At 55.3% G+C, this 26,934-nt stretch overlaps 5 protein-coding genes across 5 annotated transcripts; 1 reads left to right on the top strand and 4 right to left on the bottom strand.

Moving 5' to 3' along the window:
- Positions 1-283: 283 nt before the first annotated feature.
- On the bottom strand, positions 284-2,992 carry BZA05DRAFT_402432 (uncharacterized protein). The gene is made up of 3 exons (XM_051484108.1): positions 1,810-2,992; positions 1,151-1,670; positions 284-1,086 (listed from the first exon to the last, which is right to left on the bottom strand). The coding sequence occupies exons 1-3, from the start codon at positions 2,756-2,758 to the stop codon at positions 384-386; spliced, it is 2,172 nt and encodes a 723-aa protein (XP_051338250.1). The 5' UTR covers positions 2,759-2,992; the 3' UTR covers positions 284-383.
- Positions 2,993-5,977: 2,985 nt separating this feature from the next.
- Positions 5,978-9,178, bottom strand: BZA05DRAFT_84516 (uncharacterized protein). The gene is made up of 4 exons (XM_051488709.1): positions 8,859-9,178; positions 8,736-8,790; positions 8,439-8,674; positions 5,978-8,374 (listed from the first exon to the last, which is right to left on the bottom strand). Exons 1-4 carry the CDS (start codon positions 9,049-9,051, stop codon positions 6,111-6,113), a joined length of 2,748 nt encoding a protein of 915 aa, XP_051338249.1. The 5' UTR covers positions 9,052-9,178; the 3' UTR covers positions 5,978-6,110.
- A 3,107-nt stretch (positions 9,179-12,285) lies between these two features.
- Positions 12,286-13,916, bottom strand: BZA05DRAFT_446239 (uncharacterized protein; the record flags this gene model as incomplete). The annotated part of the gene is made up of 4 exons (XM_051487063.1): positions 12,286-12,774; positions 12,835-13,104; positions 13,173-13,189; positions 13,262-13,916. The coding sequence occupies 4 exons, from the start codon at positions 13,914-13,916 to the stop codon at positions 12,286-12,288; spliced, it is 1,431 nt and encodes a 476-aa protein (XP_051338248.1).
- A 1,487-nt stretch (positions 13,917-15,403) lies between these two features.
- Positions 15,404-17,133, bottom strand: BZA05DRAFT_84503 (peptidase S8/S53 domain-containing protein). Its single transcript, XM_051488708.1, has 4 exons — positions 16,995-17,133; positions 16,259-16,936; positions 15,701-16,206; positions 15,404-15,642 (listed from the first exon to the last, which is right to left on the bottom strand). Exons 2-4 carry the CDS (start codon positions 16,906-16,908, stop codon positions 15,431-15,433), a joined length of 1,368 nt encoding a protein of 455 aa, XP_051338247.1. The 5' UTR covers positions 16,909-16,936; positions 16,995-17,133; the 3' UTR covers positions 15,404-15,430.
- Positions 17,134-21,879: 4,746 nt separating this feature from the next.
- BZA05DRAFT_84464 (Alpha/Beta hydrolase protein) lies at positions 21,880-23,935 on the top strand. Its single transcript, XM_051488707.1, has 3 exons — positions 21,880-22,193; positions 22,252-23,709; positions 23,764-23,935. The coding sequence occupies exons 1-3, from the start codon at positions 21,982-21,984 to the stop codon at positions 23,852-23,854; spliced, it is 1,761 nt and encodes a 586-aa protein (XP_051338246.1). The 5' UTR covers positions 21,880-21,981; the 3' UTR covers positions 23,855-23,935.
- The last annotated feature ends 2,999 nt before the right edge of the window (positions 23,936-26,934 follow it).

Here is a 26,934-nt window from a genome sequence, read left to right as displayed (position 1 = left end):
GACCCGATACAAGACCCGACACCAACGTACTCCCCCAATGTACTCCCAGAAATACTCATACCAAACCGGAAACAGGAAATGAAAAGAAAGAAGACAGGAAATGAAAAGAAAGAAGACAGAAAAAGAAAGAAAAAACGCCAACCGAAACGGAACAGAACAAAAATTCAGCCAGCCAGCCTTGAACAGAATCCAGATAAAGAAAAAATAAAAAAGGGAGGAAAAGTAAAAAAAAGAGAACGCCATCCATGCCATCCTGCCCCTTCCCCTTCCCTCCCTCCCAGGCCTCCCCGCATATTCACCCTGGCTCTTCCTTATCCACTCTTATCCACCCTTATCCACCCCCCTCCCCCCGGCCCAACAACCTCAGCCTATGTGCTGTGCTGTCAAAACCTCGGGCCCTCGACGGTCCCCCCCTCCTGACCGCGCACCGCGCCCTCCAAAATAATCCGATTCCACATGCGCTGCCTCTCATCTCTATCGCCTCGTTTCTTGAGGAGGGCATCGACGCTGCCCTGTATAGCATGGACCTGATCCTGCATGCCTATATCCTGGGTCTTCCGTTCGACGAGGAGGGGCTGCGCGACTCTCCGGCGGAGATTATCGAGCTCGCTCGTCATGCGTCCGAGCTCTAGCAGGGTAACCTCGACGTAACCGCGCGCCTTATCGTGGTACACGTTGATTTCGCGCAGCAGGCGCTCGTTCTCCTTAAAGTTTTGGCGCTTCGATGAGTGCGTGCTGATGCGCGCCCACAGCGACGACATGGCCTCGGCCTCGCCGCGGCGTATGTCGGCGAATTCCCGCACGATCTCCGTGCGGATCGGCCCGTTCTGCTGCGATAGCCCCATCAACCCCGCTTGTATTATCGTGCCGTGCGCGATCAGTAGCCGCAGGTTGGTTTCGAGCACTTCGACCGCCGTGTCGAATGTCTGTGCCAGGCGTGCGCGGGCGATGGTGGCGGGCGACGGCGCGAGCGACGAGAGCGGCCACGGGAAGGGTATGCGCTGCAGCAGTGTCTTTCGGCCCTCGAGACGCTCCATGTGTAATGACGTCAATTCGCGCAGCGCGTATTGGTTCACCGACAGTAGCCTACATAGCCCGCAAGATCAGCGCCCATGTTTCACACGGGGCGTGGGGAGGAAGCCAAATTTACTCGTCTAGAACTCCCCCAACTTTTGCGGAAAACTCCAGCAGCCCCACTACGTTGTCGCGTGCGTCGATGGCGAATTGCTCCAACCGCGTGCTCAATGTCTCGCGACAGTTGAGATCCGAGTACTTGACTACCGTGCTGAGGTCCGCTACTGCCATCTCGCTCTGTTTTAGCGATCGCGCGAGTTCCGAACCACCGGCCGCGGAGTCCACCACCCGCTCGAATGATGCCTCGATACTCATGAGCGTCGGGAAATCGATGTTGCCGCCGAATGTCGAGTTACTCGTCCCCACAGTGCTCCGCGATCCAGTGAAAAGTGATGTTCCCAGCGATAATAGCACTGGTATTATCATGACGAGCACAAACGTGACGACTGGCTTCTTGAGGTTCCGCGCGAATGCATCGATCTGTGACGAAAACTCCTTGTAGTAAACTGTGGACAGAGATTCCTTTCCTTCATGGGTCAATGACGCGGTCGGGGAGGTGATGATTTCATGGCGAACACGGCTTTCGGGGATTTGGGCTGAAAGATATAACAGAGGGGCTCAGTACAAGAAATGAAGGGAGGGGGAGGGGGGGGGGGGGGGGGGGGGGGGGGAGGAGGCGTGAAAGTGCAGGGAGCGGGAAAGGAAGAGGAAAGGAAGGGAATTGCTGCTACCCACCACAATAGTTCCAACCCATTGCCTGCCGCTGTCGGGACAGCTCGCTCATGCGCAACATATCCCCCGACTGGCTCGTCGCCGTTCCGTCACTCCCGTAGGTATTCGACAGCACCAAGCTGCCCTGGAATATGCGCGACCCCTGTCCCTCTTCTCTCCTGTTGTCCTCAATCTCCGGCGACAAGTCACGCGCATTACTCGCCCGTCGGTTTCGTACGGATGTAGTGGAGTTGTAGTCCCTGATAAAGCTCGGCGTGATCGGCTTCGACAGTCCCGCGTTCGGCTGGAACCCAGTCGACGTCCCTCGGCGCTTATTCGGCTGCGGGTTTCCGTCGCTTCCAATGTAGCTCGTAATCATATCATACGCCGACATGACGGAGCGCGCGCCGTTGGAGCCCGCACGATGATGGTTCTTGGCGTTCAAGTTCTGTTCCGTCAGCGCCCGCAGCGGTGGCGGTCGCATTGTGTCTTCCGGCGAGTTGCTCCTACTCCGATCGCCGTCAAAGGGGTCTGGCGACGGAGTCCGCCCCGTAGCCGGCGACGACTCCCTCGAGTCGCGGCCGCCCATCTCTCTATCCGGAGTCGCGCGATTGGAGCCAGGCGGCGGCAGTCGAGGAAAGTCGGGTTCCGGCGACATGGACAGTCGCAGGTGGCGACGGGCGACCTCCTGGTCCGAGAGTGGCGGCAGGCGCATAGGTGTGGGTGATGATCGCAAGTCGTCGTGCGATCTGTTGGTTGGCGTCGAGCTGGACCAGAGCGCCGACCCACTGGTCGCATCGTGCGGCGAGCAGTCGGTCTCCGACGAGAAGGAGGGGGGCGGTGTGGGCAGATGCATCATTCGATTCAGCGGCAGCGATGGTTGTTTGTGCGAGGTTTGCATTCCCAAGCTGCGGTGTAGTGGCGGGGACGGCGAAGGTGATTGTGGTAGCTCAAGAGAGGTGCGCATTCGCATCTCTTGAGGTTCGGGGGGTCGCGGTCGCGGGGGCGGTGGCTCGGCGTCACTGTTGGGATAGTCCAGGTGGGTTTCGGTTACGAGCTGGCTGTCGCGATATTGAGAGTTGGAGATTTTGGTACTTGTGAATCGAGCGGCGTAGTAGTAAAGGCGATCGGTGAGGGGAAGCGGAGGATGGGGGGGTAGCGATGGTGGTGGTGGAGGTGGAGGTGGTGGAGGTGGAGGGGGTGGTGGCAGTGGTAGCAGCGGTGACCGGGGGGGGAGAGACGTTTCTTGTAATACCTCACAGCGAACCCCGCAACAGCCTCCTGAGAAGGAGGATTCGGACGGGGACGAGTAGGAAGAGGAGGGATCAAAGTGGGAGCTACAGGAGGATGTGGGTGCAGCAGCTGCACCAAGCTGCCATGCACGAAGCTGGTCGGACTATCTGATGGTTAGCAGTGAACTGCGATTAAGCGGAGGCCGTTCCCCCCCTCCCATGGACCATGGTCAACCATCCGCCATCCCCCACCCCACCCCCAGAAAGTCCCCTCCGCCCCCCTCGTCGCCGCCTCACGCGCACCGTGATTCGTCGAAGCTATGCGGGCTAATCCCAATACGGTAATTTACTGCTTCTGGGTGTTTTCTTTTTCCTGGAGAAAGCATGGCCAGAGCCAGAAAGAGAAGCCCGCAAAGGTCTGTCCCAAGTCTGCTCGTCCGCTTCTTTCTCTTTCTCTTTTCTCTTCCGTCGGTGAGCGCGGTCGGAGTCGGTCGGGGGGAGGGGTTGCGTGGTGGTGGTGGGTGGTGGTGGGAGGTGTGGTCATGAGATGGATGAAACGGACGGAAGAACAGCAGCGAACGATCGGAACCCACCTCGAGCAATGACAATAACAACGGTGTAGATGACGATAGCAGCAGCAAGCTAGGCGAGAGCTTTAGTTCCAGCTCTTCGTCTGTGTCTGTGCCTGTGGTATCTGCGTCTGTATCTGTGTCTGCGCCGCTTCCTCCGCCGCTTCCTCCGCCGACTTCCGAATCCCGTACCGCCAGAGCTTCTTCTTCTTTCCTGGGGTGATGACGGTGCGATACTAGCCAGAGCAGTCTCAGAACAAAGAGGAAACAAAGAAGAAGTGCCACTCCCAGTCCCAGTCTCAGCACCGCACACCAGTAGCAGCGGATTCCGCTCATTAAGAAGACTTCCGCACTCCCAGCCATCGTGAATCCTGCCATGCTGTGATTGGTTGCGACTGTGTGACTGTTCTGTTCTGTTCCGTTCCGAGTTGTCTCTGCTCTTGAGTCTTGACGGGTAGTTAACTATGTGGAGTATGACTCGTAAATTTCCCGATGTGGCTTTTATGTTGCAAACTAAGGATGTGTCGTGCGTAAGGATGTGAGTGCGCTGCGTGAGTCGTTCGTTTCTTCCCGAATCGCGTAGTGTGGTGTAGTGTAGAGGACCTGCAGAATGAGGAGGCGAAGCATCAGGATCAGAATAAGCAAGAATCGATAAAACCGTTGCTTGTTTGCGAGGGGCCTCTACGCCGTTTTGTACGAAGCCCAAAGAAGGCACGAAGCAGCTGTGGCTGTCTTCTGCCACCCAGCCAGCCAGACAGCCAGACAGCCACAGAAAGCTCGTGACTGCCGATACTTCCACCAGCTGGAGCTCGCAGTCACCAGGGGGGTATGACTGTACCGTATCCAGGTGTCCCTATCCCGTACTCATCTCAACTGCGTAGTGCGAACAGCAGCGCTCGGGCGGCTCGTACTCGTCACTCGTGTGGCCGTTGCCGTTGCGCACGGGGGCGGGGGAGGGGCACGTGATGGCGATAACTACTATCATACTACCTGGTAACCCCCCACTCGTTCGAGAACATCACATCGAGTCGGAAGCTTTCGGGATGGACTCCCATGCTCCCACACTGTTCGCGACGTTTCTCTGGGGTGCGCCCGCAGTCCATAACAGCCCAGTCCTACTGCTCAGATCCTCACTTCGTCTCGCTCCTACATAATGCGGAACCGAACGACATACTTTGGGAACTAACCCCCCACTTCGACAAGGCTGAACCCTCCAACCCCCCAACCCTATGTATGTAACCCCTCCACGATCCATCCCGACCGTTAACGGTTGAATCGATCCTCATATAGATAGGCATCTACATCTTAGGTAACCAACCAGATCCGTACCCAGTCCCCAACCAGGCTCCAACCAGATCCGCGACCAGACCCCAACCAGATCCTCGCCCAGATCCTCATATTTAAGGCTGTAGCCTACTCACCGGCCAACCAACACAAAAGGCCAGCCTGACGTCAACCGTCAACGACCCAACAGTCCACGACTCAACCCCAGGCACGAACCCAGACAAGAACCCAGACAAGAATAAGCAATACCCCGTGTGACCCTCCCCCACCGTCTAGCAACATCACGGGACCCGACCCTGCCCTCTCCATCTCTGCCATCTCTGACATTTAAGATGCGGATGATTCCCCCGACCTCTCATACCTCTCATTCCGGTCCCTCCCTCATTTCACTGCGCCTCGTCCTGCTCACCCCCCCCCCCCCCCCCCTCCCCCTCCAGCAGATGGTACATGTGGTATGGACACCCAGACCGTCATTTGAGTCCCCGACAACGACGACGACGTCATGGAAAGCCGCACGGGCCTGGGTCGTGCTGTACCTGCTGCACCTGCGTCGTACGTGGGCGGGTGTTTATGTTTGTGATGACTTCCGGGTCAGGAACGACCTAACGACCTGAAGCCTGAGACGAGTCGAGGAGTCATACATAGCCCTCACGACCGTAGATCTCGCGATCGCAGATGGTACGAAAAGAAAAAGAAGAACAGAGTAGTGCCAGTGCTTCGTATCGTATCGTATGTACTTGTGACTACATACCTCCTACTTGGAAGTTGGATGTATCTATCACCGCCCCCTACGACGCCCCCCCTCCCCCCCCCCTCCCCCTCCCCGGGCGCCCCTCAACGCCCGCCCGCCCATGCCCGCTTGAATGCCCAGGACCGCTCCCCTACCATGTAGATAGGTAGTCCGTTTACATGAACACCCTCCCTCCTCCCCCTCCCCCTCCATCCTCCAGCACAAAGAAATCGCATAGTTATCATAGGGGTTCGGCCGTTACAGCAGGTAAATAATCATCACGCATATCATCACGCATCATACATACAATACAAGCGCAACTACCGTACAGAAACACTGGGGGTTCTGATCAGAACCAAAGGAGAGTAGAGTAGGAGGCAAAAAACAAGCACAGTATATTAAACGCGAATATGCACAAACACCCCTTCAGCGCGCGAAATCAGAAAGAACAAAAAGAACAGAAATCAACGCCATCATTCCACGTGTATGCCAGCTAGCTACATCGGTACCTCAATGCGCATCCGCCGCTTCGCCCAGCTCCTCCATCAGCTCGACGAGATTCTCCACCAGCGGCGGCGGCGTAGTTTCCTCCGACGTGACGGCATGATTCCTCCGGAGCAGCTCGGCGACAGCCTTCATTACGCGCCCGGGGGAGCGCACGTCGACTTCGCCGGTGAAGCCACAGATCATCGGGCGTCCACGGTTGTAGTCGATGAAGCGCCCGGCCGCTTGAGTGTCGACGCCGTCGATGTAGACGACGTCCTCGTCGCTGCCGCCGGCGAGATGCGCCTCGGGCGTGGCGGAGGCGCTGTTGCTGCTGCCGCTGCTGTGCGTCATCCCCGAGTCCATCATCTGCGGGGCCGGCAGCTTCAGGAGCACGCCGTATGCCCACAGCGTGATTGCGGCGTGGTACACGCCGACCGCCCAGAACTCGCGGAGGCCGCCGGGCCCAAAGGTGCGTGCTTCACGCAGCAGCTGCCCCGCGTGCCATACCGCCAGGCGTGACTCGGGGCCTTGGATCCAGCCCTGCACGATGGGGTAGGCGCGCATGCTCTCCTCCTCGTCTTCCTTGCCCGCAAACGCCTGCAGGTCCTCGAGTGAGACGTAGAGGGTCATGCCGAGAAGCTCGAGCAGGAAGCGGCAGTGCGGCGACTGGTAACGCGGGCTGAGTAGGTTCTTGTTGAGTTGGTCGGGCTGCGGTGAGGTGGGGCGTTCCGCCGTACGTCGGATTGACTGGCGCTGACGGTAATCCCATAGTTGACCCCAAAGGCCGAATAGGGTGTTGAGTTCCGTCAATTCAAGGTCTATGCGGCCACTGTTGAAGTTTTGGGGGATATTGAGGTCGGGGAAGTCATGGATACTGTCGGTAAAGCTGGGAGTCCTTATGTTGGGGTTCCCAGGGGTTGAGAGGTACAAAGCCTTCCAATCTTGAGCTGTAGCTGCAAAGAATAGCTGGCGGCTCTCGGGGAGTGGGAGTGATAGCTCGGCATAGGAGATGATGATGTTGACGAGATACGCCATCGATGCCTGGCAATCGTGCTGGAAGAGCTGGAATACCAGCCGTATATAATGCTGCTGCTCGATCCACTGCTTCCACCGTGAATCCAATATCTCGCCGTTGTCACCGGGGTGCAGCATCACAGGAGGATACTGGGCCCGCTTGAATTTTCCAGCCCGACGCAGCATCGTAGTGATGGTCTGCCGGAAAGACTCGGCGATTTCTATCTTCCGCTTGTTGCCTGACCAGAGACTGATTTCGAGCTGCAACATGAAGGCTTGCAGTGTCTCTAGGTTCCTCGTGGCAGAGTTGTTGGATTCGAACAATTGACCGAGCGAACTACGGACTGCTTCCTGCAATGAGTATCCCAATTTCCGTATAGCGGGAACCGGGGTCAAGACAGCGCCGGCAGCGACGATGATGGTCAACAGCTCAGGGCTCGCAGTGGAAGGGTTAAAGGTAGCAGGATGTATCCAAGCGCCGGACGACTCCCGCTGATAATGAAAATAAAGGTTCATAAGGTTATCCAGCATCTCCGCGGAGGGAAAGCTGGAAACTGCTTGAAGCCGATTATTGAAATCGCACATGCAGAGAACCACCGCCAATACTCTATCGCGTGCGCTGTGATCCAAGCGGAGGTTAATTGCACGCCAGTTCATTTGTATGCGGGGGCTCGCATCGGACGGTATCGATAGTCCGTCATGCTCCGCATTCCCCCGGTTCTCATGGGTAGGAGACCATCTGAGATGCGATCGCTTGAACGCTTCTACACCAAGCGCGAGTTGCTTCGTGCCTGCTGGTGGAGGTGATGTAGTCTCTGGTTGGTGGGTGATGTGTTGCGCCGGGATGTGCGGATACGTAAAGTCGAAAGGAATGGCCCCAGGCGCAACAAACATCTCGTTGTAGGTATCCAACAATCCAAAGTCCATCTCATCAAGCTCCAGGTCATTCATCATCCCGAAGTTGAGCAGATCCCGAGCCGCTGGATGGCGAGCCGTGATGTGGTGCATGCTTTGCACAAAGTTGCGTCCCGCCGAGAGATTCGCGGCATGCATCGGATCTCCGCTGTAGCCGCCCCCGTACTGCACCACATACTGTTGTGTCTCGCCCGAATGATCCGGCACCGAGTAATTCGACATCGTTTCGGGGGTAGGTGCTTGGGTTCCAGGAAAGGTGGTGGTGATATGGCTGGCATCATGGAACGTGTGCGGTGCACTGGTCGGATTTAGCGGAAGTTGGCTCGGCAAGACGCCGCCATCCGAAGGATCGTCATACTCTGAAGATGTTAGCTTCGACTCCTGTGCCGCAATCACCTCACCGGTAAGTCGGATCCTCCGTACCTCGTTTGATTCCCTTCGGAAGTTTTCTGACGGCCTCCAGCAGCACGTATTCGCACTTCATCCCCTTCTGCTCGCACCGATGGCAAGGCTTCTCCTCTTCGCACTTCAACTTCGCGGTTGCGCATGCCTTGCATGCCTGCGTTACTCGTCCCGGAGCGGTCGGTGATCGAGCTCGTCGCTGCCGCTTGCTGTCATTGTTCTCGTCGTGGTTGAGGAAATGTCGTTTCAAGAGGTCGCTAAGGAAAAGGGCTTCGTGTCAACGACACCCAGTGCAACACGGATCGGGAAACATCTTACGCGCGTGAAAACCGCTTGAGGCAGATGGTACAGGGGAAAGGCTTTTCCTGCGTATCTGTATCGATAGTGAATCAGCGAGGTCTCACCGAGAGATCTCTCTCCGGGAATAAGGAAGAAACTTACGAGAGCGGACATGCCTAGCCAGATGGTCGGCACGGGTGTACGACCGGCCACAGTCGCCGCATTGGAAGAGACCACCACCACCACCACTCCCTCCACCTCCACCACCACCTCCACTCCCGCCGCCCCCTCCGGGCACGCCTGCACTCCCTCCTCCTCCAGACAACGTCGGTCCGCCCGGTTGTTGATCCGCCATGCGCGATTGGGTGGCTCGTTGTAATTTTGACCGTCACTTTGCGGCAGCACTTTAGCACGAGGTGGAGAAGCGCGTGTGTGGGCGGAATGTGGGCGCGGAAGGTTGTGCGGGAGAAAGGTGTTGGATGTGATGAGCAGAGGCAGGCCCTCATGTGGTCGCGCCACACACCGAGCCTTCGCACAGGCTCTCGACCTGCATCCTCCGCCGTGGGTCCGTCGTATCAGCCAGGATTGGTGTGCGGGGGTGCTGTTGAATCAACGGTGTCTTCGGCTCCACCTTCGGCTAAACTTCTCGTTTCGGTACAAGCGCAATGCGAGCACAACATTTGCGCCAATCACAGCCCCGACGAGGCCGGGGGGATGCATATATGGATAGTGAGTGACATCCGGTGCAGGAGAATAACGCGGATGCAGAACTCTCGTATTATACATTGAAACTGCATCTCCGAAAGACCAACACCATCGCCACCATCGCCACAATCGCCACCATCGGCCCCACGTCGAAATGGCCTATGTCGTGCAGCAAGACGTGGGATGCCGGGTCCGGTGAACGTGTCGGCGCCGTCGTCGAGGGGGGAGTGGACATGATGGAGACGCTGATACTTCGGAAACAAAACCGAAGATTGCTTATGCAAGGCTTATGCAAGCAAGTAGGAATGTATCCACGAGAGTGACTTTGCGCTCTCTTCAAACACCAATTAGCAGGATGGTCTTTCGGAATATGTACGATTTTGAGTCCTCGGCGAGCAAACGCAGGATGTGGAGGGGGGCGTGCTTTTGAGTACAATCGCCGAAGGATAGGTATCTACCTTGGACCTATGGGCCCGTCGCTATCAGTCGAATGTATTGGGTCTCCCGGTAGGACCGAAAAGCCGGTGGTTATGAGCAGGATCGGCGGCAGAGCAGAGTAGACGGGGGCCACCGTGGGCGAGAATTGAGAGTATGGATAGTGGTGTAGTAATAGATGGTTATGTATTGGTCTCTGCCGCAATCCCCATCCCACGAGACCCCCAAAGTGATGTTCTTTCTCCCCCCTCGGATCCTGTGAGCACTCGTAGTCCATGATGATTCGATGACGATGACGATGATGGGGGTGGTGTCCGCGGTGAGAGTGAGAGGCGGATGAAGACGACGGACTCTCCAGAAGTCGCCTCGCGGAACGGATGTTCTGGGTGCATCCTTGCAAGGTTTTCAAATACACGTGAGCCCGTGGGGGGAGGAGAATGTTGAACTTCGATTCGAATCCGAGGCGTGAGGGACGATGTGAGGCTTCAGGGGCAGTGGTGGTTTTTTCAGGCCGGGGCCTGCGGGGTATTTGTAGAGTAGGAGCGTGAACATCAAAGGGGCGGGGAGCCCGGAGAGAGGGAGGGAATAACAGTTGTCGGAACAGGGAACGTGAAAGCCAAAATTCTTGGGGCCAGAAGTGTGTAGTGTGTACGGTAGTACGACATGACCGTGAAGGGTGCGAGCTGCAGGCCTATCCTGATCAGTTGGTTGGGCTTCCTGGTCCACGGCGGCGGAACGCTTCGCTGGGTAAACGAAGGCGAAAACGAACAACATCTGGAGCAGGGGAGTGAGCCTATACACTCTATTTGTACATAACTAGGCGCGGCGTAGTCAGACCCGTTGCTGCTAACCAATACACGAGCAAAGACCGGAGATACTGACCAATCCACGAGTAAAGACCGTATGTAGGTGGACAGGTGGATAGGTACCTATCAAGGCGGACTGCTGCTGGTCAGTTGTCGCCGGCGTGTATGCATCATATGTATGTGCCAGTACATAGCGCTGATCAAAGACTTCCGACCCCCGGAGACATCTCCTTCCCTGAAGAAGCAGCGTCCGCCCGGCGTCCGGCGTCCGCAGCCCAAGTGCATACTTTACACTACGATAGTCAAGGCCGTAGTTCCTCCAAGCAGCACCCACCTAAGCATGTAAAAACTCAACGGCTGAAGATGTCGATCCCAATCTCCAAACTGACAGCTACTCTAGTTGACTATCGTATCCTCGCTTACTGACCCATGCACGCAATCCACTCAACGCCCCCCGCACGGCGCACGGCGCACAGAAAGACTCGATTGGTAGATCCGGCCGGCTACCGGCCAGTAACGGGGAAAAGGCGCCAGTTCCGCCCGCTGTAACTAGTGCTGGGGGACTACTCTAGTCGAAAAAGGCGAGACACGACAAATCGGAGACGCGGCGATGGGTTTGGATCCGGTTCTAAAGCCTAGGTTCTTAGTTAACCCCACGGCACTCGAGCCGTTTGTAGTTGAGCTCTGAAGTTAAAATACGGTAACAGATGACGAGTACCTCTTGCTCTGCAGTTCCACTAGGTATTTGGGTATATATCTCTGGAGATATGAGCCGTTGGACTTTGAGTCCTGCTGCACATCGTTGTAAGAGTATCGTGGGAACCTATCCGCCAGCCCGGTATATACTCCACAAACCGTGCAGCCCAAGGGTAACGATGGCCAGCCAGCTTGGAAAACTGGAAACTGCCCATAGGATCACAAACTAGTCTCCCAAGGAGCTGCACCGTTCCGACATATAGGAGACTGCAGCTTGGGGGCGAGTGAAAATCAAGTAAGATTGCAGGAGTACTTGAGGTAAGACAAGATGACGCCGCCACCAAACCACCAAACCACCCCGCCAGAATCCAATACCCAGTAGTTATCACGATAGCACAAATCGAGGGCTATGCACAGCGCAGTGAAAGCAGTAGGTACCTATACTTTCTTTTGGTTGCAGCGGTTTCGTTACTCGTATGTAGTCACCATTTCCGTGTTTCAACACGGCGGCGCTTTCATGAGGTCTCACTCGCCAAGCGGATGCTTGTATGATGGGAGAAAAACCAAAATGTGTTCTGAGTCCATCCCAGGTCTCTGGCCTGTGGCAGTATTCTATAGAAGGCGTCATGGCTGGCTACCCACATTGGGCTAACTGCGGGGCTGTCGTTGTACATAAGAATCAATCTTTTTCACGGTGTTTTCTGAGGTTCCTAGCAGTGCTCCAAGTCCATTCGATGTTTCTGACCGGTGCCACCATTCTATGGGAGGCCTCACGGCGGGCCAACCTCAAATCCGGGGCCGACCAAAAGACGGGTGCTAACTTGATCCTCAATTTTCGATTGCAAAACAGACACTTGTGACTTGTCTATCTGGCCCCGTGCAGTCCTAGGCACTGATCTACACTCTTCCTTTCAGACCCTCTACTTCCTCCGCGTTCCATGCTTATCTTAACGATGTTTCTTATCCCTGTGGGCATCTTCCTTCTCGGGAACTGCCTCATTGAGGGCCGTCTTCATCTTTCGGCGGGGTCTTCCCACCGCTCCCGTACGCACCAACTTCATCTTTCCGCCCACATGGCCGTGCAACTGCTCGGGTATCGCCTGCTCGTTCTCCCCCTTGCACTCCTTCCATTGCAGGAAGTAGTGGAAGCTGCCAATGCCCAGCCCGGGAATTCCGGCGCTGTCCGCGTCACGGTCCAGCTCCTCGATAGACAGCTCTTCCGGCTGCAATTCCTCCAGAACCGTATCGCTGGGCTTCATGACGGTGGAGAGCCGCGCGACGGCAATGCCACCACCGCCACCATTCGGCTTCTTCTTGCCGTAGCAGAACACCTTGACGAGTTGGTAGGGCTCCTTGGGGAACCAGGTGAGAGGGTAAGGCTGTGCAGGGACTGCATCCACACTGGCAGCCGGCGGTACGTCCTTCTCCACAACGAACTGGACATCTTAACCCTGGGCTCTGATGGCCGGAATCATGGCGGTGTGTCACCGGGCGACAGTCTTCCTGTGCACCTGCGTGAAGCTGTTATGGAACTCTGTGATACGCTGGTGGATGTCCAAGGCCCAGGGAGAGGTGGATTTGGCAGAAACTTTGGCGGTGTATTCGCGGCTGCGAACATGGGCAAAGAACCGTCTGATGGAATCTAGTAGACGCTCCCGCATAGCTGCGTCCAAAAAGACGGTGTTGGTAGGTGTGCCCGGGAAGATGCTGGCCCCCCACAGGATTTCATCGGCGTGGGATTCACCGATGCCGTTCCATAACTGATTCTGCGAGGAATCGCACATCTCCTAACGTATAGCAGCGGTAAATAGGGTGAGGCGGTTGGTGGCGGAACGGATGCCTTGCTCGAATCTAACCACTGTCAGAATAACCAAAGGGAGAATACACGCCACAGAAGGCACTTCACTTACTCCTCGGACTCACTGATGGGACAGGCGTTCCAACGAATGTCCCACCACGGTTCGCTGCGGAAGAAGAACTGGAACTGCATTGTGTGGTCGTAGGCAACGATGCAGTGGACATCGCCGACCAGGGCGACTGTAGGAAGCGGCAGCTGTGAACCCATGGGATGTTCCCCACGAACAATCATATAGTATTCCCACCGTCTCATAGGGAATATATGGCCCTGTTGTGTCATATGGGCGACCAACCATTGACCTGTTCCGATACGGATTCCTAGCTCTTCTCCCCGGTGTAGACATGTCTTGGGATCGTAAACCCTGTCGTCGACACCGTGTTTGGCGTCAAGGTCGTTGATGAAGGTCGATACTTCAGAGCAAGGGATGCCGACAGGAGGAGTCTTCTGGGTGGCATCATCGTGCTTCATCAATGTTTGCAGGTCCGAATGGACATGGGTGGGACTGCCAGATGAGGAGGCTGCTGAGGCTTGGGAGGCCGTGGAAGCAATAGTTTGGCTGGAGGGTATGTTGCTGGACGAGGATGAAGTAACAGCGACGTCATTGACGGCAGAGCTTGAGGCCTTCATGAAGTTTGCTGTATGGAAATACAAAGTAAAACTGAAGGACGGAAGTTGCTGCAGCATCCTGCACGTGTCGTAGTACGTTATAGCTTCCGGCATTGTATGGTACTATGGTTGTGGTAGATGTGGCGAGGTATTGTGGTAGTGATAGGTAGTGCCACACCGAGTCAATCACCTGAACTGTGAACAGGAAGGGGAAAATGTAAGTACAAGGAGGAAACAAGTCGTGAACACCCTCCACTACGGCTGTACACGTGACTAGTCCCAAGAAGGCCATCCACTCGTCGGTTGCAGCAAAATGAGTGAGATGTTGTGAGATTCTGTGTGAAGAGCAACTGCCTTGGCACATACGACGAAATGGAGGTGATCACGACCATACGCCGCCACAACCTAGATGACCCAGCGAATCGGGAGCATGATAGAGCGAAACAAAACAAATACAGCCTCTGCACAGTGCACAGTGCACAGTAGTTGAACACCAGGAAACCGAAGATCCGAAGCCGAAGGCTAATCCAGTCTCTCCGCGAAAAGTCACGGTACCGCTCATTAGTCTTGTCTCAAGCAAGGTCCGTCAACCCACAGGGTGGGTATTGCTTTCGGGCATTTTCGTACTCGATGGTGTCGCTTTCAACACGAAGTGCCGACGTGTAATATGAGTTATCACTCGCCATCTGTAAAGCTCGGAGCAGAGGACAAGATTCAAGAACAAAAAGCCGAAGCACGCATGTGTACCCGCCCACCTCCCGTCCACTTTCTGTATGACAGCAGGTGCTGATGGCCCTGTTCTTCTACCGTGCCGAGTGGGGGGGGGGGGGGGCTTATCACATGACTTGCCGATCGGTTGGAGAGCGGAGCTCGAGGGTTTCAACTTCTAGAGGAGTGAGTTGATGTGAAGAAAAAAAGTACTGTTGTCGCAGCTCGCGAGCAGATAACTTGTGTGAATCGAAGAAGAAATCGATGCCTTATGCGCATGAACTTGCCCCCACTCTCGCGCGACAGACAATTCGAGGGTTGATGCGTGGATGCAGATAGCCGCCCACCCTACGCCCAACCTCAAAGCCACCAGTCCCCACCAGTCTTAGACAGTCGCAGCCGCCGCCGCCCATCCTCACCCGGAAAGGCCTACGACGATCGCAGACTACTAGTTAGTCTACTAAGCGCGCCCCAACCGTTTACCACCTATTTCCACACGTCACGATTCACGAAAGACCATGATCTCACCACATCAGACCCGCATCAATTCGTCGACAAATGAACACAGTTATCTAGTCAAACAGGCCTTGTCCATAGTTCCATATTTTTCCGTGTATGAATAATACTATACAGGGTGTGAATACATGAACTTATTATTTCCCTTTCGGCCTGTCTCTCCCATAGTACCTATGGGAGTTTTCACCATCACCGTCGCAGTCCCATTGTCCCCCCCTCCTCCTCATCGCACCCCCCCCCCTGCCCCAAGAAGCAGAAGAAAAAAACAAGAAGCAAAAAAAACAACACGAAAGCAAATGACGCCCCCCCAGCCTTCCCCAACAATGCAATGCAAGCCCCGAGTACTATGAAGGAGAAAAAAAATGAAAAGATGTCTATACAGCCGCGGCAAGGGTGGGACGAGTCTAGAGACGCGAGAAGGTACGCTTGAGGAGCTTCGCGCCCGTGCGGGGGGCGATGAAGCCGTTATTTGCGTACTTGACGGTTACGGTGTCGCCCGAGGGCTCCGTGATCTCGAGATCCTGCGCACTCTGTACGAGGAACGCTTTCATTCCCTTCGTGTCGGTCTTGAGCGAGGGGTTCTGGCTGAGCGTGTAGGCGATCAGGCCGGAGACGTCTGAGGGACCGGTTAGTATGTGTTTATAAGAAGAAGGAAGTGGATAAGAGGGACGTACGAGGACAGGCCATGCTTGTTCCGGAAATAGTGTTGATCTTGTTCGTGCTTCCAACCCAGGTGCTGGTGATGTCCTGGCCGGGTGCGTACAGGGTGGTGCAGTCGCCAAAGTTCGAGAATGAGGCACGCTCGTCGGTGATGGTAGTAGCACCAACGACGATGGCATTGCTCGCATCGTTGACGACTGCCGAGCCGGGGCTGCCCAGGCATGCATCACGTTCCTCGTTTCCGGCGGCAACGGAGAAGTGGATTCCGTTCGCGTTGGCCTGGGCGATGGCCTCGTTGAGGGACGTCGAGGGCTCGAGGGATCCGAGGGACATGGATGCGACCGAGCCGGCAAAGTTTCCAGTCTTCATGCGCTTCTCGTGGTTCTGCATCATCCAGTCGATTCCGGCCAGGATATCGGAAGTGAAACCGGAGTCCGGTCCGAGGACTTTGACGGCAATGATGTTTGCATTCTTTGCGACGCCGAAAGTGGTCGAAGCCGCAGTACCAGCACAGTGAGTTCTAATTGTACGTCAGTATCCGTGCAACCCAAAAACAAATGATGCAACCATACCCATGTCCCTGACTGTCGGTCTCGTCGTCGATAGTGAATCCGAAGCTAGCACGGCCATCAAAGTCGACGTGATCCACATTGATACCGGTATCGATGATGTAGATATCGACGTCCTTGCCTAGGGCCCCAGTCTGATTGAGTCCACCCTCGAACTGATACGTAAAGTCGATAGCCGCGATTTTCGCCTCATCCAGACCACCAGCGGACTGGATGGCTTGTCCCTGGCTCAACCTCTGCAGACCCCACGGTGCGTTCACCTGGGATCCCGCGACCTTGATCTCGATATCACGCTCGAAAGTCTTGAGCCCGGTCATCGACATGACGCTGGCTCTGTTGGAGGCCATGGAACAGGAGAAGCCCTTGAACGCTGTGTTGTTGTAGATGCGGTTGACCTTGACGTCCCCCATATCGGCAATCATCTGCTCCAGCGTGCGGGGGTCGTCATTGTCGACAATGACGGTCCATGTGCTGGGAGTTTCCTGCTCGACGGCCTCGTCCGTGCCGTTGGTAGCAGCGGCACTGCTGGCAGCTGGAGCATTACCAGCAGTAGAGGTGGCAACACTGCTAGCAGAAGCCGGGTGTGGTGCGGCGAGTACGGTCGAGACGACCGCGGACAAGACCACGAGGGCAGAAGAAAGAGTGAACTTCATGATGTCGAAGGGTGCGTATATATAAGTCCTTGATGTTTGTCAGTCATTTTCACCTCCACAACGAAGCCCACTCCGTGCAAACACACCTTTTTTGTTTGTTTGTTTCTTTTTCTTCTTGTTTTTCAAAGAATGGGTCAAGCTCTCAAAGCTCTGGGAAGAATTTTCGGGTTTTCTGGTAAAGAAAGGAAGGCCAACGGCTTGCTTCAAGTTGCTCCGAGTGTAGGAATGATTGCGGAGGTGTTAAAAGAATGTGTGCAAGGCGAAGGACCGGGGAGTATCAGGAACGAAGGTGATGAAGAGACTACTTGCTCGTCGAGAATTGAGGGGGATGGGGAGGTGGGGAAAGAGTGGGATGTCGAGGAAGAGGAAGAAGAGAAGGAAGGAACCGTGATCTACCCGAGACCCAGATGGAATGGTTGAAACGAGTAGGTAAGGTGGTTCAATAGGTTATCCCCAAAACAGTTATCACTCGCAGAGTGTGACGAGGCAAGAGTCCCGAAAAGGGTGGAAAGAAGGCGAGAATTGAAAGTGGAAATATGTAACTGAGAAAGAAAAGTGGCCGCCAACACAGTTGGGGAGGACCTGGGGGAGAAGAGAAGGAAATGTGAGGGAGAACGGCTGTGAATGTCGAGAGTGAATCGAATCGATATCGGGGTGCCGAAGCGGTGTGTTAAGTAGAAACCCCACATGGGATTCTAGGCGGCGGGAGGGGGTACGCATCTCGCTTTGCTGCCTCGAACATATCGGCTGGTTGGCGCTCTCACTGTGAGCCAACCAATTCCTCACAAACTGTAGACAGCACTGAAACGTCACGGAGTGTGTGAGCTAGGCCGGGATGCGAATCGGACCAACCACACTAGTGAGCGAAAGGCCATTGGCACTTCGCTCTCGCCCTTGCCCTTGCACGCAACTCCCATCGTCGCAGCGCCGTGAGTGGCCGAGAGGACGACAAGGGCCGACACGACTGCGGCTGAGCAGTGAGCAGTGAGCATTTCACGTTTTGTTCCTGCATCCGCAGACAAAAGACCATTCCCGACGGATGCGCCTGCACGGCGGCAAGCTGGTCGGTTGTGCTACAAGATGTATCATGTACCTTCTTGAACAGCGGCTTCTGATTGGCGGCTACTTCTATGAGCCCCATTTTCAGTGGCAGCTGGAAATAAAGTATCAAGACAACACAGGGGAGGGGGGCACAGCGGTAAGTCAAAGGAGACAGGACCGATTGAGCACGCAGTGTTCTGAGTTCTCCCCCCAAGACTGACAGGATTTTCACCGCAGTCCATGTACTGGTACCTAACCTAGCACGAATTGCCGTTAACCACGGCCGCCTGCCCGAAGCCGCAACATCCCCTGCTGGCTTGCGTACATCATATGTATCGCCGCCGGGGAAATGGGGCTCCAACTGCCTCTATCAGTAGCCTCCCCCGCCCACGGGCGCCCGCATCTCAGCCGCGACGGAAAGAAAAAGCCAATCGTCTTCTCACGCTGATCGCGCGACCCGGCAGCCCGGATAAGAGCTTCGAACCGTTGTTTCACATTTGCAAAACAAAAAACTAGGAGAATTTTCGATCGCGCGAGGTCCGCCTAGCCGCACCGAGCACTCCAATTAATTCGCACACGTCGCGAGCATAACTATTCCTGTCGATCCCCTTCTGCTTTCTTCTTCTTTTCTCCCTATTGATTCAGCTGGAGGGGGTTTCTCTATTTCCTTCTTCGTCCGTGATCCAGTTCTTGCGAATCCCATGGGGGAGGAGGGGGGTGGATGAGGGGACATGGGCACGGCGGTTGAGGCAGAATGAGAGGGAGGGCATCCATTGGCACGGGGTCGCTGCGTGAGACTTTTCGCGTTTCGCCTCGTGAGTTGTTGCATCCCCCTCCCCCCGACACCCCACAGCAGCGGTTGCGGTGCAACTCCTTCAGATTCGCCTCCTCCCCGTTTCTAGTCGCGTCTGGAAAGGGCGAACGAAGAATGAATGGAGGACACGCCCCGGTGCCCCGTATGTAGAGGAAGCTATTTCTTTCTTTTGTGTCGAGAGTCGAGACCCTGGATACATAGGAACTTAGGAAGACGGATTACGGTAAAGCGTGAGGTACCGTAGAGCTGTGAAGGTTTTGGCTGTCCAAATGGTTATCTACATAGCGCGCCACACACACGTCAAATCGGTACCTTGAGGCTTGATCCCTCGGGATGCAATTTTCGCTCTACATAGGGATACCGTACATCCTCATTCTAGGATTAGTTGTTGGGCCCTGGAGACTGGAATGGGCCAGCCAGTTGAGCGCAGCCCACCCGCTTGAGCCGATTCGAATCACGATACCTGCATTATCATTAACCGCACGGTCTACTATTGTCAGGCTGTCAGCCAGTCACCATTCCTGAGCAGCATCAGCGCTTTTACTGGAGCACGGCGGGAACGAATCGTACTGTTGCAGCCGCTGGAGCGCGGAATAGCATCTTCCTATGTAGTACCGGTATGTACCAGGCTGCCAGGCGGCACACGGCCACCGCTAACTAACCCCCGGAGGCTGCGTACTGCTGTAGAGTATATACACGGGCAGTACTGATTCCTGAGTAACCACCTCGGCAACAGTACTGTCACCGTTTTCCTTTTCGGCAATCCGGCGGTATCCCTATCTACCTGCATATGTGGGCCTGATTGTCGGCTCCAGAAAAGGGTGGGAACTCCAGAATATGTAGTTAAGAGAGCTGGATACCTACGGTCCTACATATGTTTCCGATGGCATATTCCCAACTCAATCGTCATCCTGCAAGTTGCAATAGCTGTTCTATGTCTTGCTCTCCGTCCAACCGCATCTCACTGCCACAGGCCCACAGCCAACCAACACCCGCCGCAAGTTCAGAACCTCACAATATACACATAGAACAGACGCAGGCACAGACGCAGACACCCCATACGGTGCATAACTATGCCCCCTCTCCCCTCACCTCACTTCTCCACCTCTCCACCCCACCACCTCGTCGGAAGAAGCTAACCAAGTAGGTGGTTGTTTGACATCTGCAAGCCGTATGTATGCACGGTGCATCGAAACGAAACGGAGAAAAAAAGGCGGGGTGTTTCATGTTGGTGTACATAGGTCGCTTACTTAGGTAGGTGCGAGTCGGTATGTACAGAACAGAACAGAACGGATCGGACAGGGGAAGTTCGGATGGATGGAAGTCTACTATGATAGCAGTTTGGCCTTTTGACTCTCGAGATTTCGTGGAGACATTGAGACGGAGATGGAGACGGTGGAAAGGCCACTGGAGCTTGGAGGTACTGAAGAGTCGGACGTCGAGGGAAGCTTTAGTCGGGGGAGGCTGTTCTCGAGGGAATGTGGACACTGGAAAAGTCCCTCAAGTTACTGAAGAGTCGGAGGTCGGGGGAAGCTGTAGTCGAGGGAGTGTGAAAAAGCCCCTGGAGGTGCTAAAGAGCCGAAAGTTTATGGAAGCTGCAATTGAGGGAAGCTGTTCCCGAGGGAATGTGGAAAAGCCCCTGCAGGTACTGAAGAGTCGGCAGTCGAGGGAATACGGAAAGTGCTTTCACGGGAATGTCCCTCGATTCGGTGTGCAAATTGCACCTCTGGAAATCCGATGTGCGACGCTAGTAGTGCGAGTACTGGACGGAGGTTCCTGAAGCTCACAGTCAGCCAACCGATTCTTGGTTTTGTTTCATCATCGAATTACCTTCAACCTACTTACTCCAACCATCTGGCAACCGTCTGGTCTGCGGGGTCTTTTTAGTTGGCCCTGATGTCTTGCCTTGCCCTTCGCCATCTTCACGTAGGAAATTGCCGATATCGGAAGTTCCGAGCACGTGCAACTGTCTGATCACCAGTTTCGTGGATCCCGACAGAAGCAGCTCAGGGGCCGGCCCCGCCCACGTTCTCGCCGAAAGATGCCATTCGATACGAAGTTATGGCGAGCCCGCAGGCCGTGTTGGGATCACGCCGGTGACGGATAGTAGCATGCGCGTCGTGTTGCCGTCGCACAAGCGTTTGATCCCACGTCTACGTCATGAACGGTGAACCACCCCGAGCTCCGCATCGTATCCTCTCAATACTACCCCGCGGACACAACACAGAGAGCATGCCCACCTGCAAAGAAGCCGAATCGACTGTCCGAAATCTCGGCTACAAGCATGTCTACACGTGGCGCGACTCACCGTATCTCTCTCTCTCTCTCTTTCCCGCCCGCGCCGCCCCGCCCCCTCTCTCCGTCGCACTCGCTAACTGGGCGGACAAAGGAACGCGCATTACCCACCGCACACGCATGCCACTGCGACGACCCATCTGATACTGGACGGCGAAATGACGATATCGCTAGAATCTGGGGAGAAGGAAACGTTCGGGTCTGGCGCGTTGGTGGATGTGGGGAAGCGACAGCTACATGAAGTTTGGATTGGGGCTGGGGGGTGTGAGTATGTCATTGGGGAGTAGGTAACTTTAGTTCAGAACTCGAAGGAGACCTGCGCGCTTCTCAGCGATGGCGCACCTACCTCAAGGTCCACGATCTAGGTAGCTCGTTTATTCAACACGCAATTGCAACTACCTACATGCATGATATAACTGTGCTGTGACAGTCGTGAGTCTTCGAAAGACACGCAATGATGGTGACATGAGGCAGTAAATACCGACCACCGTTACTATGCAGTCCGTGATGGACACCGAAGGCCCCGCAGAATTTCAGAAGTCTTCACACATACCGACACCTCCAAGTGCCAGTTAGCCCAATCAGAAGGGTGATGGCCGAACTCACATCGACTCGGCTCGGTCTCCGCAACACACGCCGACAAGGCTGCAGAAGCCATTATCTCCGAATCCGCATCGGTCCGCATTCGGAGGTGGGGGGGTTCGGTTGTTGGGTTCATGCGGACTTAAGGATCATCACTCGCAGTTCTCCGTTTTCGGTTCCCGTTAGATCTGCATCCGCGTCGGCCCATGTGGGGGAAGGTCCAGATCCCTGTCCCCCACATCCGAAGCTGTAGATGTCTCATGTAGTTAAACCTCCTTCTTCCCCGCGTTGGAAGTGTCGAATTCGCCGCAGTATTATTACCATCATCACCACCGCCCACCATGTCTTCGCACGCTGACATCTCGACCGAAGACTCTACGAGCTTCCCATACATCTACCGCCAGAATGTCTCGATCCCTCTCAAGACCTCGGACGCCAGTGCGCAGCAGATGGTTCGGGGGAATATCTACCTCCCGCATTCAATCGCCGAGGGGAAGAAGTTCCCCGTCTTAGTCACGTATGGCCCGTACGGGAAGGATATCCACTACCGCGAGTGAGTCCCTGTGCTGTGGTTGTGAGGTTGGAAAGTGGTGCTAACGGAATGGGGGAAGTTTCCGGCTCCCGTCGTATCAAGAGGTCAACCCCAAGCACCACTCGGAACATTCCGCATGGGAGACGCCAGATCCCGGATTCTGGACGTCGAAGGAGTACGTTGTGATCCGGTGCGATGAGCGGGGCATCGGAGCGTCCCCCGGGCGGCTGAATACCATGTCCCGCGGCACCGCCGAGGCATTCTTCGATGTGGTTGAGTGGGCGTCCGAGCAGCCATGGTCGAGCGGGAAGGTCGGGTTGCTGGGGATCAGCTACTATGCCGGCTCGCAGTGGCGGGTTGCTGCGCGCCAGCCCAAGGGCCTCGCCGCGATTGTGCCCTGGGAGGGAATGAGTGACTACTATCGTGACCGGTGCAGGCATGGCGGCATCCTGGCGAACAACTTCATCAAGTTTTGGTGGAATCGACAGGTGGTCGTCAATCAGCACGGCCGTGGGGAATTGAGCGAGCAGGAGCTCGAAGAGAACAGGCGCGATCAGAATATCGACAACCGCAATAATAAGTTTCGTGATGACGAGTATTATGCGAGCAAGGAGTACAGCATGGAGGATGTTACTGTTCCGCTGCTATCCGTCGCCAATTGGGGCGGGATACTACTTCATCTCCGCGGGAACGTGGAGGGTTGGGTTCATGCCGGCAGCAAGCTCAAGTACCTGCGCTTCATCACCGGCCGTCACGATCTCCCCTTCTACTACGACGAGGAGGTCGAAGTCCAGCTGAGCTTTCTGGACGCATTCCTCAAAGACGATGACCGCGTCGGCTGGTCGGTCCCCGGCAAGGTGCCCCCGGTCGATCTCGTCCTCCGCAAAGGCGACGTAGGCTTCAACAACGCCATCGCCGAAAAGGCCTACACGCGGCGTACCGAGCTCGAATGGCCTATCGCACGCACCATCTGGCAACAATACCATCTCACTCCCGACGACCTGGGCCTCGTCACGGAACTCCCTACGATTTCGCACCACCAAAAAGTCTCCTACCCCGCACTGGGAAGCATCCAGTCCCCGCAGTTCCTACACTTCACCACCGCGCCGTTCGAGACCGAAACGGAAATCACCGGCAACGTGGTCGCGCACCTCAACGTCTCCGTCACGCCGGACCCCACAGGCCCCACTCCCAGCGACATCGATCTCTTCCTGACGCTGCGGCACCTAAGCGCGGACGGAAAGGAGATATTCTACACCGGCACGGCGGGCGACCCCGCGCCACTGACGAAAGGCTGGCTGCGCGTCTCGCTGCGCAAAGTGAACACGGAGCATGCGCGACACCGGTCGTGGCTTCCGCACAGAGACTACTTCTCTACCGACGTCCAGCCAGTCATCCCCGGCGAGATCTATCCCGTCGATGTGGAGATCTGGCCGACCAATGTGGTCGTCGAGAAGGGGGCGAGAATCGTGTTTGAGGTTGCTAGTGGCGATACCCAGGGCAGTAGCATCTTTTTGCATAATGAGATAACTGATCGGTATGCTCCCACCACCCTCTTCCAATCGTAGTATGGCTGCTGATTATGGTACAGACCGGAGAAAATCTTCAGAGGCAGGAATCATCTGCATTTTGGACCGAAGTTCCATAACTACGTGACACTGCCGGTTATCCCGTCGCAGTGAGTTTTTGTACTTGACTTGAGGAGGACGACGATGGGCCTCTTATACTGTGCTGAAACGTAGGAAAAGGATGTCGGAGGGTGGGGCTTTTGCGAGATTGCGACACGGCATGGAACACGTTGGACCTTGGTTTTACGGCTGGAAATTATGTTTTAGTTTATTTCTTATATTGAGATCATGCCAAACTCACCCCAGGTAGCCTGTCTACCATCCGTGTTGGGTAGGGACCGATGCAAATTATGTGGTCAAATCGCAAGATATCAGTATCGGTTGTGTCGCCGGCGTGATACGATGTGATGCGCGCCGTGTTCAGCCCCCCCATACGGTACTGTGGGAAGATAATTATTCAGTTGTTGACAGGCGACCGCCGGCCAGGACCCTAGAGTATCGCGGCTTAGTTAGTATGCACAGGGTGTCCACCTTCTGGAATTTCATCTTCATCTTCTTACGTACTGGACATCGAAGAAACAGACGGAAAGAAAAGAAAAGAAAAGCAAGTACTCTCCAGTGATACTTAGGGTCCACGCCGTATTTGCGCTGGTCTATCGTGTGGTGCGTGCGTGCGTGTGTGCAGCTGTGGCAGCGATGGTCTGGTTGCACTGGCACCGCCGCCGTCTCCGGCCCACAAACCCTCACCGCATACGGTAATCTCACTCGAGTTTTCCCGAGTGATAAATTGTGCAAAGGGCGTGATGGAAAACTTCATGCCGAGAAAACACACCCCTTCACCCCTCCGTCTATATATAAGTACGGTCCCGGCACTCAAGTGAGTAGATATAGTACTGGCCTAGGTAGAAGGTAGGTATACCTCACGCGACATCAGGAGCCGAGTCGAGTGCTTTTGTAGGTACCAACCTAGGTATTTGCATTTGAGACTCTGAACCGTCATAGCGGAGGGGAGTGGTGGATTCAAGGGTGATTTTCGGAAAACCTATATACATACCTTCATAGGTAAGTACTAATGGTTCTCGCAGCGACTCAGCCCTCGAGTCGATTCGAAGAAAGGTTTGCGGGACGTCACACGAAGTAGCCGCGGCGGGGCAGAGAAACGCCGGTGTGATTATAGATACTACGCAGACCTAGAAATTTCTAGTGGAGGGTTGAGGGGCTGTAGCCTGTGCATTGTCGAGGTCGGGAATCGGGAATTGGGGAACGGTATGGAAGATCGTTGCTATCGTATGAGTGTGGTCACAGTCATACTATACACGGGCGGAGACGCGTCCATGGACTCAGGGTGTATACCAACATTTACAACTCTACGTCGTCACCGCCGCTATCTAGCTGTCCTAAACCTGATAATCTTATCGACCAACACCCAATGAATACTGATAGGAAGAGACTTGGATTGTTCATGCAAGGGGATAGGTCTTCGGAACTGTTACCAAGGAAAGACTATACATCCGCACAAGCAGTGGTCCAGAAGTTAACCGGTTGTCAACCCGGGTTTTGCCAACGCGCTGGAGTTCCTCCGAGCGTCTTCTCTAGGGTCTATAGATTCAATCCGCATTGCCGCTGCCGCCAGGATCGGGGGATAACCAACTATCGGAAGGTTCCACTATGTTGGGTGGGGATTCAGCAAGTTGGAGTGCTATATCCACGACGACGACCACGACGACGATCAAATCCCAGCGGTGGAGCGGTTCGAAGTGACTGTATACCATGGGAGTACATACTACTATATAGGCTACCTAGGGGACCCCCATCCCCCATCCCCCGTACAAGATTGCATCCCGTCTTCGCCACTTGCGGGATTTCGTGTCAATTCTTCCTGTCACGGATGGACCGGCTCGAAATGGGGCGGGCGGGAGTTTACGTGGTTTATATATGATATACTGCGCCTTGGATATACAGTGCCGGCTGGCTTGCTGGCTGGCTATCTCCCGCGCTTCCACTTGGATCTTTCCCATGGTTTTACTCCTTTATTTCACTCCTGACCTGGCCCTCTGGAGTAGGTAGCGGCTTTTTTCTCTTTCTTTCCATAATTCGATCTTCTCGGGGATATTGGGGTGGATTCATGCTCGCAGCTATGTACAACTACCTAGATGACCAGTATGTATGTATATACATACACAGAATAATGATAGTTATCGGCCCCCGGTACAATATTCGCACACTTTTCCGCTCTGATGCCAGGTACCAATATGAGACTGGGGGCTCAGGCCTCGTCAAGGACCTGCCGGCCGAGCAAGAAGATGCAGCAAATACGCACCCCCCGCCTGCCGCATGGAAAGGGGAGAGATACCTTAATTATGCGGCATGGCGGCACGTATATTAGCCAGTTCTCCACGGCGGCCACCTTCCTGCAAGAGCCGCGAGTGATCTCGGTTGGGGGCAAGAGGGGCAAGAGGGGCAAGAGGGGCAAGAGGGGCAAGAGACGGCACTGAGAATCGACATTTCGGGGCGCCTCCGTTCCGTAGCCGGGATTGCACGTGTAGGTGTGTATGTACCTGCACTTGAATTCTGCTTATGTAGGTACCGGCTAGCATATCGCCCTCGCGGCTCTGGGTCGCTGTGAAACTGCACCTGAAGAGATCTCGGCTTCGCTCCGGCATCCCATTCCGTGCCTTGACGAGTTGTGACCCTACGATGTGTCGGTCCTGACGATAACGACGACGGCGGCGGCTGGGGCTTGCAAGGCGGTATTCGTGTTTATCCGGGTATTCGGGAAGCAACGATGATTGCGCAAGCTCCCGGGTATACATATTAACGCCAGTTTGGGAGGAATAACGTGGTCGTGATGAAGTTGCGAGCCGACTTGACCCTGATAGATGCCTACTATACTCATTAGCATGTGCATTCTAGAGTGCTCGCGATGAGGTTGCGAGCCGACTTGACCCTGATAGTTACCCAATCCCGCCAGCATGTCTAAACTCCTGAGTGCTCGCGATGACAACAGTCCGACCCCACGCCTTATAGCCGGTACATGTGCACCCTTTAATCTGATCGCAGGGCAAATCCAGGGCCTGCATCGACTTTAGAGTGCCATTGGCAAGGGTCGGATGTTAGCGAGTGTAACACGGGCTGGCATGAAACGTTGGCGGGCGGGTTAGTGGTTTCACTAGCCCGAGTGGCACCAGCAACTA

Source organism: Tricharina praecox (assembly GCF_024521635.1).
Source record: "Tricharina praecox strain CBS 144465 chromosome Unknown BZA05scaffold_17, whole genome shotgun sequence".
NCBI lineage: Eukaryota > Fungi > Ascomycota > Pezizomycetes > Pezizales > Pyronemataceae > Tricharina > Tricharina praecox.
Note: the sequence above shows the minus strand (reverse complement) of the source record. Positions and strands in the feature narration are given on the sequence as shown.

What these genes read in the sequence shown, in the direction of transcription:
- BZA05DRAFT_84464 (XM_051488707.1), top strand. Translation starts at nt 21,982, where the DNA reads ATGTCTTCGCACGCTGACATCTCGACCGAAGACTCTACGAGCTTCCCA. An exon ending in AAGGATATCCACTACCGCGA is followed by an intron (nt 22,194 to 22,251) that starts GTGAGTCCCTGT and finishes GAATGGGGGAAG; the next exon opens with TTTCCGGCTCCCGTCGTATC. An exon ending in CATAATGAGATAACTGATCG is followed by an intron (nt 23,710 to 23,763) that starts GTATGCTCCCAC and finishes ATTATGGTACAG; the next exon opens with ACCGGAGAAAATCTTCAGAG.
- BZA05DRAFT_402432 (XM_051484108.1), bottom strand. Translation starts at nt 2,758, where the DNA reads ATGCGAATGCGCACCTCTCTTGAGCTACCACAATCACCTTCGCCGTCC. An exon ending in AATGGGTTGGAACTATTGTG is followed by an intron (nt 1,671 to 1,809) that starts GTGGGTAGCAGC and finishes TATATCTTTCAG; the next exon opens with CCCAAATCCCCGAAAGCCGT. An exon ending in GTTGGGGGAGTTCTAGACGA is followed by an intron (nt 1,087 to 1,150) that starts GTAAATTTGGCT and finishes CGGGCTATGTAG; the next exon opens with GCTACTGTCGGTGAACCAAT.
- BZA05DRAFT_84503 (XM_051488708.1), bottom strand. Translation starts at nt 16,908, where the DNA reads ATGAAGTTCACTCTTTCTTCTGCCCTCGTGGTCTTGTCCGCGGTCGTC. An exon ending in ACCGACAGTCAGGGACATGG is followed by an intron (nt 16,207 to 16,258) that starts GTATGGTTGCAT and finishes ACGTACAATTAG; the next exon opens with AACTCACTGTGCTGGTACTG. An exon ending in AACAAGCATGGCCTGTCCTC is followed by an intron (nt 15,643 to 15,700) that starts GTACGTCCCTCT and finishes CCGGTCCCTCAG; the next exon opens with ACGTCTCCGGCCTGATCGCC.
- BZA05DRAFT_84516 (XM_051488709.1), bottom strand. Translation starts at nt 9,051, where the DNA reads ATGGCGGATCAACAACCGGGCGGACCGACGTTGTCTGGAGGAGGAGGG. An exon ending in GGCTAGGCATGTCCGCTCTC is followed by an intron (nt 8,791 to 8,858) that starts GTAAGTTTCTTC and finishes CTATCGATACAG; the next exon opens with ATACGCAGGAAAAGCCTTTC. An exon ending in CTCAAGCGGTTTTCACGCGC is followed by an intron (nt 8,675 to 8,735) that starts GTAAGATGTTTC and finishes CCTTTTCCTTAG; the next exon opens with CGACCTCTTGAAACGACATT.